This window comes from Neoarius graeffei, chromosome 16 (genome assembly GCF_027579695.1).
Source record: "Neoarius graeffei isolate fNeoGra1 chromosome 16, fNeoGra1.pri, whole genome shotgun sequence".
Lineage (NCBI taxonomy): Eukaryota > Metazoa > Chordata > Actinopteri > Siluriformes > Ariidae > Neoarius > Neoarius graeffei.
Genome location: NC_083584.1, coordinates 19,752,405 through 19,771,042, shown reverse-complemented (window position 1 = coordinate 19,771,042; position 18,638 = coordinate 19,752,405). Strand labels below are relative to the sequence as shown.

General features: G+C 42.3%; 1 protein-coding gene across 3 annotated transcripts in view; it reads left to right on the top strand.

Moving 5' to 3' along the window:
* Window positions 1-13,169, top strand: part of recql4 (RecQ helicase-like 4) — a 106,830-nt gene extending 93,661 nt beyond the window's left edge. For all 3 annotated transcript variants that reach the window (XM_060942605.1, XM_060942604.1, XM_060942607.1), the window contains one exon: window positions 13,032-13,169. In XM_060942605.1, coding sequence (XP_060798588.1) covers window positions 13,032-13,044 — 13 coding nt within the window. In that variant the 3' untranslated portion in view covers window positions 13,045-13,169. The remainder of the gene's footprint in view (window positions 1-13,031) is intronic.
* Window positions 13,170-18,638: the final 5,469 nt, after the last annotated feature.

Below are 18,638 nucleotides of genomic sequence, written 5' to 3'. Positions count from 1 at the left end.
CACCCCAAAAAAAAGCAACAAAATATGGAATGAAAGTATTTGATGGTAAGAAAGTATTCCCCCCCCCCCCCCAGAATTATTATTATTATAGCATTTTTCACACATTGCTCCCGTCATATCGCCGGTTTGTTTACATTCTAAGCGGAAATGATTTTATCGGACGTTTTGTATCAAGTTTGTATTTATCGAATTTGCAAAAAAATAAGAATAAAAATGCTCCGTTTCTCAAAATCCAGTGAATGTGGATAGAATAAAAGTTATTCCACTCAACCTCATCGTACATGGCTTATAGCCGACTCGGTGCTACAAGCCTTGTCGGATATCAGCTGTACGACTTGATTTCGTGGAATAACTTATGTTTAAAATTTATATCAGGAATTTCTATATTTTTGTGTCCAAACTTTTGACTGGTACTAAAAATAATGAAATGTACTGTATATGGAAGTGAAGACTATGAAAAAGACAAAAGCTCTACATCCGCTGTACACGCACTTCCGCTTCCCTGCTTTCGCGGTTTGTTTTGTTTTCACGACCGCCATTTTTAAAAACACGAGCGAAGATGGAGCAGCACGAAGAGCGCTTGATCGAGGAAGTGAGGAAGTACGGACATCTATACGACTCCAGCTCTAGTCATTATAAGTAACCGGAGGATAAACACTCCACTAACCACACCCACCAACTACTCCTAGCGACTTCACGCCCCCTTGCGTTGTGGCGGTGAATAACATCACGCACGCCTATTAATCCCCGCTCAACGATAAATTACAACTGTCTGCGAAAAACTGTCTGCGAAAGCCTTGTCGCAAGAGCATGCAGAGGCCTTAAGAGTTAAAAGGATAGCTGGTCAAACTTCTGCTATTCACTTTAATTTTTTATTTTAGTCTTTACGCTACACTTGTGAAACAAAATGTGTTCATTAGTACTCGATAATGCTTCCAAGCCAGACAATTCATGAATAAGTGCTTTCTTAGTATTTTGAAACTGCACAGAGTTCACAGCACCGTATTTTGAACAAAACACAGTAAAAGGCAAAATTAGTAACCAAAATACTGCAAGCCCTGATGCTGCTCACAGCTTGGTGATGCTGGTAAGAGATGAGGTGAGTATAACTGATAACGTGTGTATATATGCTGTATTTACTGTATGGACATGGGATCAGAAAACAATTTTATTTATAAGCGGTAGCCACATGGACCCATAGGGTACTTATTTTTACTTTCAGATTATTTTGAGTTTCTGTTCCTTTTTTTCCCTCTCTCCAAGCAACCTGATTTTAATAAATATATATACACTACCGTTCAAAAGTTTGGGGTCACCCAGACAATTTTGTGTTTTCCATGAAAAGTCACACTTTTATTTACCACCATAAGTTGTAAAATGAATAGAAAATATAGTCAAGACATTTTTCTGGCGGGCGGCACGGTGGTGTAGTGGTTAGCGCTGTCGCCTCACAGCAAGAAGGTCCTGGGTTCGAGCCCCGTGGCCGGTGAGGGCCTTTCTGTGCGGAGTCCAAAGACATGCAGGTTAGGTTAACTGGTGACTCTAAATTGACCGTAGGTGTGAATGTGAGTGTGAATGGTTGTCTGTGTCTATGTGTCAGCCCTGTGATGACCTGGCGACTTGTCCAGGGTGTACCCCGCCTTTCGCCCGTAGTCAGCTGGGATAGGCTCCAGCTTGCCTGCGACCCTGTAGAAGGATAAAGCGGCTAGAGATGATGAGATGAGACATTTTTCTGGCCATTTTGAGCATTTAATCGACCCCACAAATGTGATGCTCCAGAAACTCAATCTGCTCAAAGGAAGGTCAGTTTTATAGCTTCTCTAAAGAGCTCAACTGTTTTCAGCTGTGCTAACATGATTGTACAAGGGTTTTCTAATCATCCATTAGCCTTCTGAGGCAATGAGCAAACACATTGTACCATTAGAACACTGGAGTGAGAGTTGCTGGAAATGGACATTTGCAGCTAGAATAGTCATTTACCACATTAGCAATGTATAGAGTGGATTTCTGATTAGTTTAAAGTGATCATTGAAAAGAACAGTGCTTTTCTTTCAAAAATAAGGACATTTCAAAGTGACCCCAAACTTTTGAACGGTAGTGTAAGTCCTGTGTACTGCTACATACAGTGCGTCATCTCTCACTAATACTAAAGTGTTCTCGTCTATAACGCAGGAAGTCACAACTAGACTAATTGTCTGTGTACTCAGATAATATCTAATAGATAAAGAAGTCCAGGTCAAATAAAATCAGGGAATGAATCCTGTTTGTTTCTCGGGGGATCCGTTGTTCTGATCTGCTGTCAGTGATGAGCAAATGAGGTTGAAGGAGGAACCTGGAGCTTTATAGCCTCTGATAAGATTGCCAACGGTGAACTTTGCAATCCAACAGGTCCTCAGTGCTTGGTGATAATCGTGTAGCTTTATTACTTAACGCTCTCCAATGAGAAACAAAGTTATAATGAAATAATGTTAGGTAAAGGATGACTTCAACGAGGGGGGAAAAAATACAATAACACGAGTTGTGTCTATGTAGTTCACAATAAGACCAACTTTTTTTTTTTCCCCTCGATAGATTGAACAGTAACGCTGTCTGACACGCAGGAATCCACGCTGTGCGTCTGTGTGAGTCTCCTGAGGGCAGCGTGATTGTGTTTTATATTACTCGAGGCTGCTAAGTGATCATGAGCCGGTATTACAGAACACTAAACCCCAGACTTTTTTCCAGTAGTGACGGCCATTCAGAGAATCATCTACCAAATCTGATCATGTTGAACCCAGTCCACTTTTCCAAGGGCACGCAATACAATCTGCCATCATCTTGACGACGCACACAATCTGACTACAAATCTAAGTCTAGTTAACTCGTTAACCAAACAGCTACATGTTTTTTGTTTTCTTCACTCAATGGACAGAATCATAATTTGTAATCGAGCAAACTGACGCAAAACAGCTACATAGAAAAACAAAACGCACTGGATTTCGAAATTACTACTAAAAATGCCGGAATAAATGTAAAGAACGGACGTGTATTCTTTTTCTGAGGAACAAAATACCGTACACAGGACGTTTCCAGATGTCTCCTGAAACAATGCCGTTACATGAAACCGACGACTAATCTTTTATTTTTTGAGATTAATAGACCCTTGTTAGCCGTAAAAGGCATTTATTTAATGTTACTAAGTTTGTAATAATACCATAGAAACTGTATATTTGAATAATTTCAGTAGATCTGAGAGAAAACCTTAAAGCTTTCTATCGAATGCAGGTAAATGGGTATCAAAATAAAATCAAAGCAAAGACATAGAGGCTGTCAAAAGTTTGGACACAATCCTAATTCAATGGTTTTTCTTTACTTTTATTGATTAAAAGACACTTCTTCATGTCTCAAAGTATTTTTTTTTAATTGTTTGTTTATTGGGGCAGCACGGTGGTGTAGTGGTTAGCGCTGTCGCCTCACAGCAAGAAGGTCCTGGGTTCGAGTCCCGGGGCCGGCGAGGGCCTTTCTGTGCAGAGTTTGCATGTTCTCCCCGTGTCCGCGTGGGTTTCCTCCGGGTGCTCCGGTTTCCCCCACAGTCCAAAGACATGCAGGTTAGGTTAACTGGTGACTCTAAATTGACCGTAGGTGTGAATGTAAGTGTGAATGGTTGTCTGTGTCTATGTGTCAGCCCTGTGATGACCTGGCGACTTGTCCAGGGTGTACCCCGCCTTTCGCCCATAGTCAGCTGGGATAGGCTCCAGCTTGCCTGCGACCCTGTAGAACAGGATAAAGCGGCTACAGATAATGAGATGAATGAGATGAATGTTTGTTTATTGCACATACAAGAAGAAAAATTGGTTTAACAAAATATAACAAAGACGTGCAGGGGAGGCCAGAAACCTGATGGTTTTTCGAGGGTCTGCCCTTATAAAATAAAAATGACAATATTACAGTGCATATTCTGGACCAATTTTGTTTTTTGGTTTTTTTTTATATGAAAGTATGTCCCTTTACACACTCATCCAGAAGGGTAATTTTGCACAAGGCCATCTGTCTACAGCAGAAAAAAATAAAATAACAAAACGCGTCTGGAAAAATCCCAAGCGAGTCTGGAGCCAGATTCGTGACGTCACGTGCGGACAGTGTTGGGCACGCTACTTTCAAAAAGTAATTAGTTATAGTTACTAGTTACTTTTCCCAAAAAGTAACTGAGTTAGTAACGGAGTTACTTTGTCATAAAAGTAACTAATTAGCAGGGAAAGTAATTATTCTGTTACATTTTGTTCCCCCTCAAAAAAAAAAAATCAAATTCAATTAGTGTAATCATAATAAAAGTGAATGTTAAATGTGTTTAATGACTGAAATGGACACTTAACAGAACCAATCAGTAACATTATCTACACTATATTATTAATATTTTTGTGGGACAATGTGGGAAGACATCTATCAAATTTAATATATTTTTGTAGTTATTAAAATTGTTACTAATTACTGGCCACTGACGAGGACAAACGCTTTGTTCCTCGACACAATGTGCATCGCACGTACACATTTTTGCCTTTTATTTCAAGTAATGAAAAGTCCTGGCTGTATTTCCAATGTGAAAGCGCAGTGCTGGGCTGACCGCTCGCCATCGCCGTGTCTTCCGATTGAAAGAGCGCGCAGTAGTGCAGTAGGCGTGGCCTACCTATGTATGCTGTCCAAATCTACTCTGATTGGCTTACTGTGCCGTTGTCTCGCGTCTCCCCGCCCCACACTAAAGCAGAGTAAAGAAAGGCTGAACGAGCAGCGTGCCAGATGAGAACAGCTTTAATAAAGTAACGCATAGTATTTTATTGTAAGTAACGGGAACAGGGTTATAACGATGTAAAAAGTAATTAGTTGGATTACTCGTTACTAAAAAAAGTAACGCCGTTTATTTCTAACGCCGTTATTCCCATCACTGCGTGCGGAAGCGCCAGCAGGCTGCGCGAGCTTTGCACGGTTTCAGTGCACAGCCTGTGTAGACCAAGCGCTCCCATTTCTCTCTCATTGTCCGGTCTTTTGGGAAACGATGAGCACTAATCCCATCAAGATTGGTGTTGCTACACCCTCCTACGATACATCTGTTAGCCATTTTAATAATTACGCGATAACGAAGAAATTTGCAGAAAACCACCAGGTCGTTTTCTCATAAACAAACCAGCGCTGACGTAGGATTCAGAGCGAGGCGTCCCGCACGCGACGTCACGAAAATCAATGTTTGCCGGGAAATCCAAATGCCAAGTTTTTTCAGAGGCGGACCAATTCGCCTCAAATGGCTCGATTTCAACTGAATTTTTCTGGTATTGCGTAAGGTAAAAAAATTGCAGAGAATGCAGAATGTTACAGATATTTGACCAAAGTTTAATATAAAATAGGAGAATTACATTGATCTTGCTCCTGAATTTACCCATGATATGCACTTTAAGGTCAACTTATATAAAGCATAAAATAAAAACATATTAATAATTAAAGTAATTGATCAATAGATAGCCAGGAAAAACAATTAATTTGCTACAAGCAAATATATGAATACACGGTAAAAAAAAAACCCCAGTAATGACATTGATTTGCTGAATAAAATGATAGGAATAAGCTAAAGATCAAGTTACTGAACAAAACTGAAATTTAACATGAAAACATCAATTATGAACAATTAATTGATCGGGATTTAGAAAGATAGATCAGTGTAATTTTGTAGTTGGATTATTCAAGATTTCCTTCATGATGGATGTCGTTTCTCTTTTCTTAGTCGAGCGGTTCTTGATATAATATTTAAAAGCCTCCAGTTGTGGTGTTGAATAGGGCTGTTTACTGTGTTTTTATTATTTACTGTTTGATCTCAAATGCATTAATTAAGGCGACAAGAAACTCGTCCACTAATTAACCTTTGACGAGACACACCTGTTAATTGAAAAGCGTTCCAGGTGACTACCTCATGAAGCTGGTTAAGATAATGCTAATAGTGTGCAAAGTGTCAAGATAAACGCTGGCTGCTTTGAAGAATCTAACATATAAAACGTTTTGTTTTTTAACACTTATTTTTTGTTTACCACATAATTCCATATATTAAATGGACACGAATGTTTTACTGGGAAATACGCCACTTGAATTTTACATACGAGCTCCATCCGGGACATGGAGAACCAAAACCATGACCTAAATCTCTAGATGCGACTCGTGAGGAAATCGATGAATTGTTTTGATAAATTTGGGCACTTTGTTTGTGAATGTGTTGATATAATAAAAAGAAAAAGCACATGGCTTGAAGATATGAAGTTTAGGGCGGCACGGTGGTGTAGTGGTTAGCGCTGTCGCCTCACAGCAAGAAGGTCCAGGTTCGAGCCCTGGGGCCGGCGAGGGCCTTTCTGTGTGGAGTTTGCATGTTCTCCCCGTGTCCGCGTGGGTTTCCTCCGGGTGCTCCGGTTTCCCCCACAGTCCAAAGACATGCAGGTTAGGTTAACTGGTGACTCTAAATTGACCGTAGGTGTGAATGTGAGTGTGAATGGTTGTCTGTGTCTATGTGTCAGCCCTGTGATGACCTGGCGACTTGTCCAGGGTGTACCCCGCCTTTCGCCCGTAGTCAGCTGGGATAGGCTCCAGCTTGCCTGCGACCCTGTAGAACAGGATAAAGCGGCTAGAGATAATGAGATGAGATATGAAGTTTATCTTCTCGTGTTAAACTCAAATTTTTCATACGAAATGCATCACGGATCTGAGTGACATATTTTAAATAATACTGGCTGGCTTTTTTTCGTGGTATATCAGATATATTCCATTCAGCTAGCATGATACTGAACGAGTTGAAGACAAGTAGCTGAATGGAATATATCTGATATACCATGAAAAAAGCCATTATTATTATTATTATTACACATTCCTTTCGGGTATTCAGTGTGTCTTTCTCTTTCAAAATTCTCTCAAACTCTTCCATATTTAAAAAAGCAAACCTGGCGGCCATGTTTGTTTACAAATTGTCCCAGTCGCTCACTAGAGCGGAAGTTTTACATTTACAACGTGTGACATGTCGTCTTGACAACCATGCAATATCGTAAACCATATTCAACACTCATTCTCCATTGGGTAGAGTGAGGTAATACACGCAGAATAAGTGAAATACTAACAATATTGCATGCTATCAAACCAAATCAATGAAACCTATTAGAAGGGAATATAACGTGTTTTTATTCCATCAAAAAAGTGTCCTGTATGTGTAATAAATGTTATTTACCAGCTGGGAGGTCCGTATCATGAAATACCGTGGCCGAGGTCTTGAAAGTACTGAGCGAGGCCCTCTGGGCCGAGGTCAGTATTCAAGGCCGCGGTCACGGTATTTCACCATACGGACCGACCTTAAGCTGGTAAATAATATATTTATTTTTTTCTTTACCAAATTGTAACAGAAAACAAAAGCGCCCGAAAGGGAAAACCAAGCCTAGCCGCCATTTTGAATCCTCATTCACGGCTGTAATGCAAATGGCTTCCTCCTCGGTATACAAGTGCACTTCCATGGCAGGAATAAAACTGCATTTTGCCGCCTATGTAGTCCCCTATTTATACAAATAGGAGTCATTCAGCCATGTTTTTGCTCGGCGTTAGCAAGTTACAGGTTTTTAGCTTTCTCCTGAAATGCTTTCTTTTATTTCTTCTTCCTCAGGGTAGTAAAACTCTCGCTGTGAACACTGTCGTTATCGCTATCCATGCTGTAAAATTCATGCTATTCTCCTGAGAAACGCGAAAATAAATGTTGACAAAAATTGCTACTATGTTGTTGTGAACGAGCGAGTCGCCAGAGGTCCATAACCGGGGTCCGTATCGTAGGATACAGACTCGCTCACCAGCTGATCATAGCACAGGATTTGATGGAAACCGGACTGCGAAAAAAATAATTCCTGATATTTCACTCCCAGTGTTTTCTTGCTGACTAGATGTGCATTATCAAAATGGTGAACTGGTTCAAACTTAAAATACACAAGTAAATTTTTTTTTTGTGTGTGTGTGTGGATGTGTCCATCCATGTAATATAAAGAACGTTACACAGTGGTGCGTGAAATTTATCTTCTCGTATTGAAATATATATACCGTATCACTTGTTCTTTTTGCTCACTCGTAATAATATACATTCACCACTCAAAATTTCACATCTTTGCGCCACCGTGTAATATCCTCTATATATGTTCCATAGTTTTGATGTTTTCAGTTTTGTTCTACAATGTAGGAAATAGTCAAAATGCAGAATATCCTAATGAATGAGTGGTAGATGTGCCCAAACTTTTGACTGATGCTGTAAATAATGAAGCGTACTGTATATGGAAAAGACAAAAGCTACTATATATATATATATATATATATATATATATATATATATATACATCAATGGCGACTCCTCCATTGAGGAAAGGGAGGAAGATCCTCCCTTAAAATTTTAAAGAAAGAATTTCCAGGACACATTAGTTTAAAAAAACGCATATAATTAATAGACAAACGTTTAAAACATGTCAAAACAGTTGAAATAACTATATTTTATCAATTAAAAATGGAAGAAAAACTCGCCAAAATATCGTCCTCCCTAACCTCCTCATTGACATCCATTGTATGCGCTCAGAACATGGGCGATTCGCGGACTCCTCTTTTAACATGGGAGTGAATGGGCGAAAGGGAGGCGATTCCTCCATTTGGGCGGGTCTATTTGCCTGTCATCAAGCAGCCAATCAGCAGAGCTGCATTCGTCAGTGCGGCCAATCAGAATGAAGGGATGAGTTGGCGGGTTGACATCATAGCATTCTTACTGTCAGTGTCACTGCCGAGCTAGAGTAGTGTCGTTTTGAGTAGTGCGGACAGCGGAGAATTTGACTAATTGTTGGCTATTGCTTTGTTGTAGTTTATCAACTTAATAAAACGCGATGGAGGAACGTGACATTGTGTACACAATGTTAAACACGCCATTTCAAACACTGGGTTATGAGGAGAAGGTTAGAATCAAAACCGAAGGGAGACCAGTTCCCCAACTTAACATTCAGAAACCGAATGGTAAGCTAAGTGTGTTTAACACCAACACCTCGTGGTATCGGAGATACCCATGGCTAACAGGCAGTGTCACAACCAAACGGCTGTATTGCTGGCCTTGCCTGTTGATGGGTAGCAAATCCCAAACATGGTCTGTGCAGGGATTTAATGACATTAAAAATTTGGACAGGGCCACCAAGCGCCACGACCAGACCAAGGAACACGTTGGTGCAGCTATTCGCCTGAAATTGCTAGGCAGTGTGCCAGTTGACCAGCTAGTGGACGAGGGTGTGCGGATACAAGTGGCACAGCACAATGCTAAAGTGCGTCGCAACAGAGATACACTGAGGCGTCTGATTGATGCTGTGGCGTATTTGGGCATGCAGGAGCTGGCATTTAGGGGGCGGGATGAAGGGCCAAATTCAGACAACAAGGGAAACTATAGGGAGCTGATGGAACTGATTGCACGGTATGACAATTTGCTGGCAGAGCAGTTGCAGTCTTCTGGTGTTTTTAGTGGCATGTCCTGTGGCATCCAGAACGACTTGATCTGTGCAATCGGCACGTCAATCAGCCACGAAATATCGAAAGAATTAAACGTGACTCCGTTTTTTTCATGGCAGATTGACGAAACCACTGATATAAGCTGTCATTCCCAGCTCTCAATTATCGCGAGGTTCGTGGACAGTCAGGGCATTATTCAGGAACGTTTTCTGGGCTTTTTCGACGTGTCTAGTGGGAGGGATGCACAGTCATTGTTTCAGTTTGTGCAGTCCGAGATGTCCCCTTACAACTTCGCTGAGAAGTTGGTTGCACAAACTTACGATGGTGCTGCGGTGATGGCCTCGGCTCTCAATGGACTGCAGGCTAAAGTGAGAGAGGTTGCTCCAGCCGCTACTTTTGTTCACTGTCACGCCCACCGCCTGAATCTCGTCCTTAGTCAAGGTGTCAAGGCCATACCCAAAGCGCGAGTCTTTTTTGCAAACCTGGGTGGGTTCACGTCATTCTTTTCCAAATCAAGTAAGAGGGTGGCACTACTTGAGGAATCTGATTGCGCGAGAATGCCAAAGACCGCTCCAACACGTTGGAATTTCTCATCCAGGGTCGTGAATACCGTCGCAGGTAACCATGAAAAATTGCTTAACACGTTTACCCGCGTTCTAGAACATCCTTCTATGGATGATGAAACAACTCGATTGGCGGATGGCCTGAAGGCAAAATTGGAAGACTTTGAGTTCATGTTCTTGCTTTTTACTTTTGAGGAGCTGTTTGCACAGACCGACGTTTTATTTAACATACTGCAACAGAAAGTCATGGATGTTGCCTTCTGCAAACAGCGCATAGAAAACTTTATGCAGTTGCTTAATGAGCTGAAGTCAGACAGGGCTTTTGAGAAAACATACAGCAAAGCTGCCAGTCTCACAGAAGACCCCGAATTTGGTCACAGGAGAAAGAGAAGGCAGGGTGAGCAAGACCATCGCCAGGTCTATAAAACTCTCTATGACTCAGTGCATGACAGCATCAAGGCCCAACTCACACAGCGCTTCCAGCAGCTTGGCTGTTTGCATTTCATGGAGCTGTTAGACTTTGACAAATTTGAATCATTTAAAGCAGAATTCCCTTCTCGTGCATTGTCCAACTTGTCAGAGACATATGGGAATTTCTTTGATGAGGCCAAACTGAAGGTGGAACCGCAGCATTTCTACAGTGATGCAGAGATCCACTCTTCCCGAAAACTGTGTGAGGCTATCAGCTTCATGAAGTCAAACGGGCTTGATGAGGCAATGTCTCAGGTGTATAGACTCGTGTCTGATTGCCACCATTGGTGCCACCTCAGCAGGAGTTGAGAGGAGCTTCTCATGTCTGAAGCGCATAAAAAGCTTCACCAGAAACACAATGGGACAAGAGAGGTTGAAAAGTTTAGCAGTCATGTCAATTGAAAGGAGGATGCTTAAATCTCTTCAACAAGATCCCCAGTGGTATGAGCAAGACAAGTGGAGATTGTCTCCACTTACAAGTACTTGGGGGTGCACCTAGATAATAAGCTGGACTGGTCTACAAACTCCGAGGCACTCTATAAGAAGGGCCAAAGCAGACTGTACTTCCTCAGGAGGCTGAGGTCCTTCAATGTCTGCAACCGACTTCTGCTGATGTTTTACCAGTCTGTCATGGCCAGCGTGCTCTTCTACGCTGTGGCATGCTGGGGTGGTAGCATTAGGAGGAGGGACGCTGGACGCCTGGATAGATTGGTGAGGAAGGCAGGTTCGGTGGTGGGCATGGAGCTAGAGACCCTCACCTCAACAGCAGAGAACAGAACTCTGAACAGACTGGATTCTGTAATGGACAATCCAAACCACCCCCTTCACACCATTTTCACCAACCAAATGAGTCTTTTTAGCCACAGATTCCGTGCCCCCTCATGCAGGACAGATAGGCTACGGAGGTCCTTTGTCCCACGGGCCATTCAACTGTTCAACAGCACACAGAAGGACAACAAGGACATTATCATTAGGGACTGGACTGCCTAACACTCATGTCCTCCATTTATTCCAGGCTTCTATGCTTGTTTGTGTGTGTGTGTGTGTGTGTGTGTGTGTGGGCCTGAGCTGGCGTGTGTGTGTGTGTGCGAGTATGTGTGTATACTGTGCAATACACTTTTCACTGGATTTCTCACTGTGAAAACTGATAAGTCTGTTCTTGTTCACTGTAATCCCTGTGTGTGTGTGTGTGTGTGTGTGATGTGTGTGGGTGGGTTTTTTGACTGTGCAATACTTTCTTCACTGGACTTTTTACTGTTACAATTGAGAAGCATCCCCTCTATCATGGCTGACACTTGCTATTTGTTTACTTATTTGTTCACTTAATGTTTTACTTTAATATCTCTTTGCACCATACTAGAAGTTTTTGCTCTTTGTTGAATTAGAGTAATTTAGTGTTGATTTAGTGTAATTTAGTGTAATGTTGATCTAGTGTAATTTCTTCCCTCTCTGTATCTTAATGTTTTTTTTTTTTTTTTTTTTTTGTATTTTTGTATAAGCTACTTGACACTTTAATTTCCCTCTAGGGATCAATAAAGTTACTCTACTCTACTCTACTCTTGACAAATTTGCCACCCAGACATCCAGGAGACTTGACTACTTTTTTAAATGAATTACTGTTTTAAATTTGACCCATTCACACCTCACATAGCTCATTCAACAAGCATTACACTACATGGTGTTTCCCATGCTGATGTGTCCTCCAAAACATTTTACTTTTATTTCTTGCAGTAACAAAAAACCCCATTTTTAACAGAGCTTATCTTTAAAAATATACAAACCCCCTAACAGTTGTAAACACCCACACAACTTCCAACCTCTCTCTCTCTCTCTCTCTCAACCATCCACCTATCTATTCACTCACTGTCCTCCCCTATTTTTATGACCACCAGTCGCCACTGATATATATATATATATATATTTTTTTTTTTTTGCTTTAATTGGAAAGTGGCTGATTTTGTGGTTTTCTCTCAAATTTTCAGAAGGAATAAATTCTACAGCTAAGTGTGTGTATATGAGAGAGAGACGCTTTACTCCGTTGGGGGTGGAACTGGTGCAGTGTGGGTTTTTCCCCTGCTTTAATTATGCGAGTTTAGATCGCAGTGCCAATACATTTCCATTTTAAGGGAAATCGTTATTATTCATTTGATCCGTAGTGTTTTTCCCCTCAAGTCCAGTTTTCCCCAATTCATTATTACTGTTTTATCAGAATTATTTTTTGTGTTTTTTACTTTGATTATTTTGAGTTTGTTACATTTTTATTTTCTGTATTTTCTACGTTTTCCCTTATGCTGTTTTATTATTTGCATTTTTTTTTAAAGCAACCTGATTTTAATACATGTCAAATAAAGGTTGAGGGTTTTCTTAGATCTGCATTATTTAGTGTAATAATGTTAATGCCTAGTATAATTCTCAGTCTCTATAGGTGTGTGTGTGTGTGTGTGTTCATGACCTCAGAAATCTACAATAACATCTTTTATCTTTATTAAGACTAACTATGTGATGGGAAAGAGTTTTTTTGGGAAAGCTGTGAGCAGAGGGAGTCCAGCGCTCCAAGACGACAACATACAACGTATGTTTTCGACAACCGTGTATGCTGACGCTTCAATAAAACCTTCTTCTCTCCAAGTTTGTGCCTGTTTGCAATCTTTATTGAAGGGGGGATAAAAGAAAACTTACTTCACAATCTAACATTATGTAAGGTCCTATATACGGTGACGTACAGTACGTCATCTCTCACTAATACTAAAGTGTTCTTGTCTATAACGCAGGAAGTCACAACTAGACTAATTGTCTGTGTACTCAGATAATATCTAATAGATAAAGAAGTCCAGGTCAAATAAAATCAGGGAATGAATCCTGTTCGTTTCTCGGGGGATCCGTTGTTCTTATCTGCAGTCAGTGATGAGCAAATGAGGTTGAAGGAGGAACCTGGAGCTTTATAGCCTCTGATAAGATTGCCAACGGTGAACTTTGCAGTCCAACAGGTCCTCAGTGCTTGGTGATAATCGTGTAGCTTTATTACTTAACGCTCTCCAATGAGAAATAGTTAGATAAAATGACTTTTTGATGAGGTGAAAGATAAAGAAAATGACTTTTTATTTATTCTATCCACATTCACTGGATATGAGCAATTGTGTGCTCTGATTGGCTACTCCACTACTAGGATATCAGCTCGTATACCATGAGTAGAGAAAAACAAAATGGCGGAGCGTGTTGCTGAACCAACCGAGGACAAGTGTTTGTGAACCCTTTAGAATTTTCTATATTTCTGCATAAATATGACCTAAAACAACATTAGATTTTCACACAAGTCCTAAAAGTAGATAAAGAGAACCCAGTTAAACAAATGAGACAAAAATATGATACTTGGTCATTTATTTATTGAGGAAAATGATCCAATATTACATATCTGTGAGTGGCAAAAGTATGTGATCCTTTGCTTTCAGTATCTGGTGTGACCCCCTTGTGCAGCAATAACTGCAACTAAACGTTTGCGGTAACTGTTGATCAGTCCTGCACACCAGCTTGGAGGAATTTTAGCCCATTCCTCCGCACAGAACAGCTTCAACTCTGGGATGTTGGTGGGTTTCCTCACATGAACTGCTCGCTTCAGGTCCTTCCACAACATTTCCATTGGATTAAGGTCAGGACTTTGACTTGGCCATTCCAAAACATTAACTTTATTCTTCTTTAACCATTCTTTGGTAGAATGACTTGTGTGCTTCGGGTCGTTGTCTTGCTGCATGACCCACCTTCTCTTGAGATTCAGTTCATGGACAGATGTCCTGACATTTTCCTTTAGAATTCTCTGGTATAATTCAGAATTCATTGTTCCATCAATGATGGCAAGCTAGCCTGGCCCAGATGCAGCAAAACAGGCCCAAACCATGATACTACTACCACCATGTTTCACAGATGGGATAAGGTTCTTATGCTGGAATGCAGTGTTTGTCTTTCTCCAAACATAACGCTTCTCATTTAAACCAAAAACTTCTATTTTGGTCTCATCCGTGCACAAAACATTTTTCCAATAGCCTTCTGGCTTGTCCACGTGATCTTTAGCAAACTGCAGACGAGCAGCAATGTTCTTTTTGGAGAGCAGTGGCTTTCTCCTTGCAACCCTGCCATGCACGCCATTTGTTGTTCAGTGTTCTCCTGATGGTGAACTCATGAACATTAGCCAATGTGAGAGAGGCCTTCAGTTGCTTAGAAGTTACCCTGGGGTCCTTTATGACCTTGCTGACTATTACACACCTTGCTCTTGGAGTGATCTTGGTTGGTCGACCACTCCTGGGGAGGATAACAATGGTCTTGAATTTCCTCCATTTGTACACAATCTGTCTGACTGTGGATTGGTGGAGTCCAAACTCTTTAGAGATGGTTTTGTAACCTTTTCCAGCCTGATGAGCATCAACAATGCTTTATCTGAGGTCCTCAGAAATCTCCTTTGTTCGTGCCATGATACACTTCCACAAACATGTGTTGTGAAGATCAGACTTTGATAGATCCCTGTTCTTTAAATAAAACAGGGTGCCCACTCACACCTGATTGTCATCCCATTGATTGAAAACACCTGACTCTAATTTCACCTTCAAATTAACTGCTAATCCTAGAGGTTCACATACTTTTGCCACTCACAGAGATGTAATATTGGATCATCTTTTTTTTTCCAGAATTATTATTATAGCATTTTTCACAAATTGCTGCTGTCAGTTTGGCGGTTTGCTTACATTCTAAGCAGAAATGATTTTGTCGGACGTTTTGTATCAAGTTTTTATTTATCGAATTTACAAAAAATAATGTTCTGTTTTTCAAAATCCAGTGAATGTGGATAGAATAAAACTGTTATTCCACTCAATCTCGTCGTACATGGATTATAGCCAACTCGGAGCTACGCACCTCGTTGGATATCAGCTCATGTACAACTCGATTTCGTAGACTAGCTGTTTTGTATATATATATATAATTTCAGTGTTAGGAATCTTGACATCATGGATCGTTTAATTCCCAAATCCAGGTTTCAGTTAGGATTATGGTTGTGTGTGTGAAGTGTTGCACAATATTTCTGTGCCAGATTGTAGTTTCTGTGTGAGGAAAGGAATCGTGCATATCTGACACTTCACAGAAGAATTCATGGAAGTCCCATTCTTGTCTGCTACTAATTTGTATCACGCTCATTTAAAAAAATATATATATATGTTGTGCCACCTAGGAATTGCATGGTAATACTTCTCAGGTTTCTGTGGCATGATAAATCTAAATGAGGTCAACATCCATAGCACACCAGTACATCATGAATTTACAGCCCTGTGTGAACAGCTCCACCCAAGCACTTTGCATGATCAGCACGTTAACGTGCCATTTCTGAGTCGAAGTGCGTTTGTGTTCAGGGTGACGGGGTTCATGCGCAGTATGGAATTTGATTTAAGTCATTTCCAGGTTTCGAGAAGTATGGAATTATGAAATGGTAAGTGTGTAGGAACCCTGGGGTGATCTTGCATGACATCCAGAAGAAGAGACAAGGCTATTAAATCAAACTGTAGTTGTGTTATGTATTAACTTTTCATTTAAAAGCGCTTCAGTCTCATTTGAAGAATGTAAATCTCCCTGAGAATAATATACTACAGACACAAACAAGTGACAAAATCCAAAAAGGTGTCTTCGAAGGTGTTTAGGTGACCACAAACCACCCGAACAGCTTCAGTGCTGTCTCTGAAACTGTACTTGATTGATGAACACTTGGAGTTTTGATGGACCAGCTCTGTCGCCGCACTGCAAGAAGGTTCTGGGTTTGAACCTCGTTGCCGACAAGGGTCTTTCTGCATGGAGCTTGTATGTTCTCCTCATGCCTGTGTGGGTTTCCTCTGGTTTGCTCTTACAATCCAAACACATGGATTAGGTCAACTGGCTACTCTAAATTCCCCACAGGTGTGAATGTAAGTGTGAATGATTGCTCATCTCTGTGTTAGCCCTGTGATAGATTGGTGACCTGCCCAGGGTAAACCCTGCCTCTCACCCGAAGTCAGCTGGGATTGGCTTCAGCTTCCACCACGACCCTGATGGATAAGCGGTATAGATAATGGATGGTGTTTTGATGAAGGTGAAAATCCTCCATATTAGTGATTTGCATAGAAAAGTCAATTAGATGACATTCACAAATTCACTCGTCAAGGAGACGCAGTAGATATGAGATACGAGACGAAGAACTGTGAGGTACGTACAAGCTCTCATGTTGTACAGTGTTACATGTGGAATATGGGCGGTCATGACACAACGGGTCTGGGGTAAATTCTAGATAGTGTGAAAATGTTGAGGAGTCAGTACTATGGGCGTTTTCAGTATCATTTGTTTGATTTTGTCATATTAGGCCTTGAGTTTGAGATGTAATTTAAGCCATTTTCAAATAATTCCTTTGTCCAAGGAGTTTATTTTTGCCAAGCAGTAAGAGGAATCATTGTCTTGAAGGTTTCATAGTAAAGAAGAGGGTTTGAGAATTACCAGGTCCAGAAGAAAAAACATAAAGCAGGGTTTAGACTAGGGGTCGACCGATAATCGGCCTGGCCGATATATCGGGCCGATATTCTGCATTTTTAGGGTTATCGGTATCGGCCATAATTTCCACCGATATGCCGATAACATGCCTTTTTGCAGCCATTTCGTTCCTAACGCGACTGTCACTGCACGTCCTTTCCTGCACTCGCCTCTCTGAGTTCAAGAACACGGTCCCGCCCACCACAACATCTGATTTGTTTGGCACAAGAGATATAGCCAATCGACACGTGTAGCCCCCTCCTTGAACTGCCACCTTATTGTGGTGGAGGGGTTTGTGTGCTTGAATGATCCTAGGAGCTATGTTGTCGGGGGCATTATGCCCCTGTCAGGGTTTCCCAAGGCAGACAGGTCCTAGGTGACAGGCCAGACTAAGAGCAGTTCACCAAAACCCCTATGGAGAAAAATCCGAGGACCGTGACGTCGCCCGGGATGACGCAGCCGGGGCCCCACCCTGGAGCCAGGCCCGGGGTTGGGGCTCGTATGCAAGCGCTTGGTGGCCGGGCCTTTGCCCATGGGGCCCGGCCGGGCTCAGCCCGAAGAGCTGACGTGGGCCCGACCTCCTGTGGGTTCACCACCCACAGAGGTAGCAGTAGGGGACTGGTGCAATGTGGATTGGGTGGCAGTCGAAGGCAGGGGCCTCGACGACCTGATCCCCGGACACAGCGGCTGGCTGTTGGGACATGGAATGTCACTTCGCTGGGGGGGAAAGAGCCTGAGCTTGTGCGGGAGGTTGAGAGGTACCGGCTAGAGATAGTCGGGCTCACCTCCACGCACAGCTTGGGCTCTGGAACCCAGCTCCTCGAGAGGGGCTGGACACTCCACTTCTCTGGAGTCGCCCGTGGTGAGCGGCGGCGGGCTGGTGTGGGCTTGCTTATAGCTCCCCAGCTCAGCCGCCATGTGTTGGAGTTTACCCCAGTGAACGAGAGGGTCGCCTCGCTGCGCCTTCGGATTGGGGAGAGGGCTCTTGCTGTTGTTTGTGCCTATGGCCCAAATAGCAGTATAGAGTATCCGGCCTTCTTGGAGTCCCTGGGAGAGGTACTGAGGAGTGCTCAGACTGGGGACTCCATTGTGTTACTGGGGGCTTCAATGCTCACGTGGGAGATGACAGTGACACCTGGAGGGGCGTGGTTGGGAGGAACGGCCTCCCCGATCTGAACCCGAGTGGTGTTTTGTTATTGGACTTCTGTGCTAGTCACGGTTTGTCCATAACGAACACCATGTTCGAGCATAGGGGTGTCCATAAGTGCACGTGGCACCAGGACACCTTAGGTCAGAGGTCAATGATAGACTTTGTAGTCGTTTCATCTGATCTCCGGCCCTATGTCTTGGACACTCGGGTGAAGAGAGGGGCTGAGCTGTCAACTGATCACCACCTGGTGGTGAGTTGGATCCGCTGGCGGAGGAGGAAGCTGGACAGACCTGGCAGGCCCAAACGTATGGTGAGGGTCTGCTGGGAACGTCTGGCCGAGCACTCTGTCGGGGAGGTCTTTAACTCCCACCTCCGGGAGAGCTTTTCCCAGCTTCCGAGGGAGGCGGGGGACA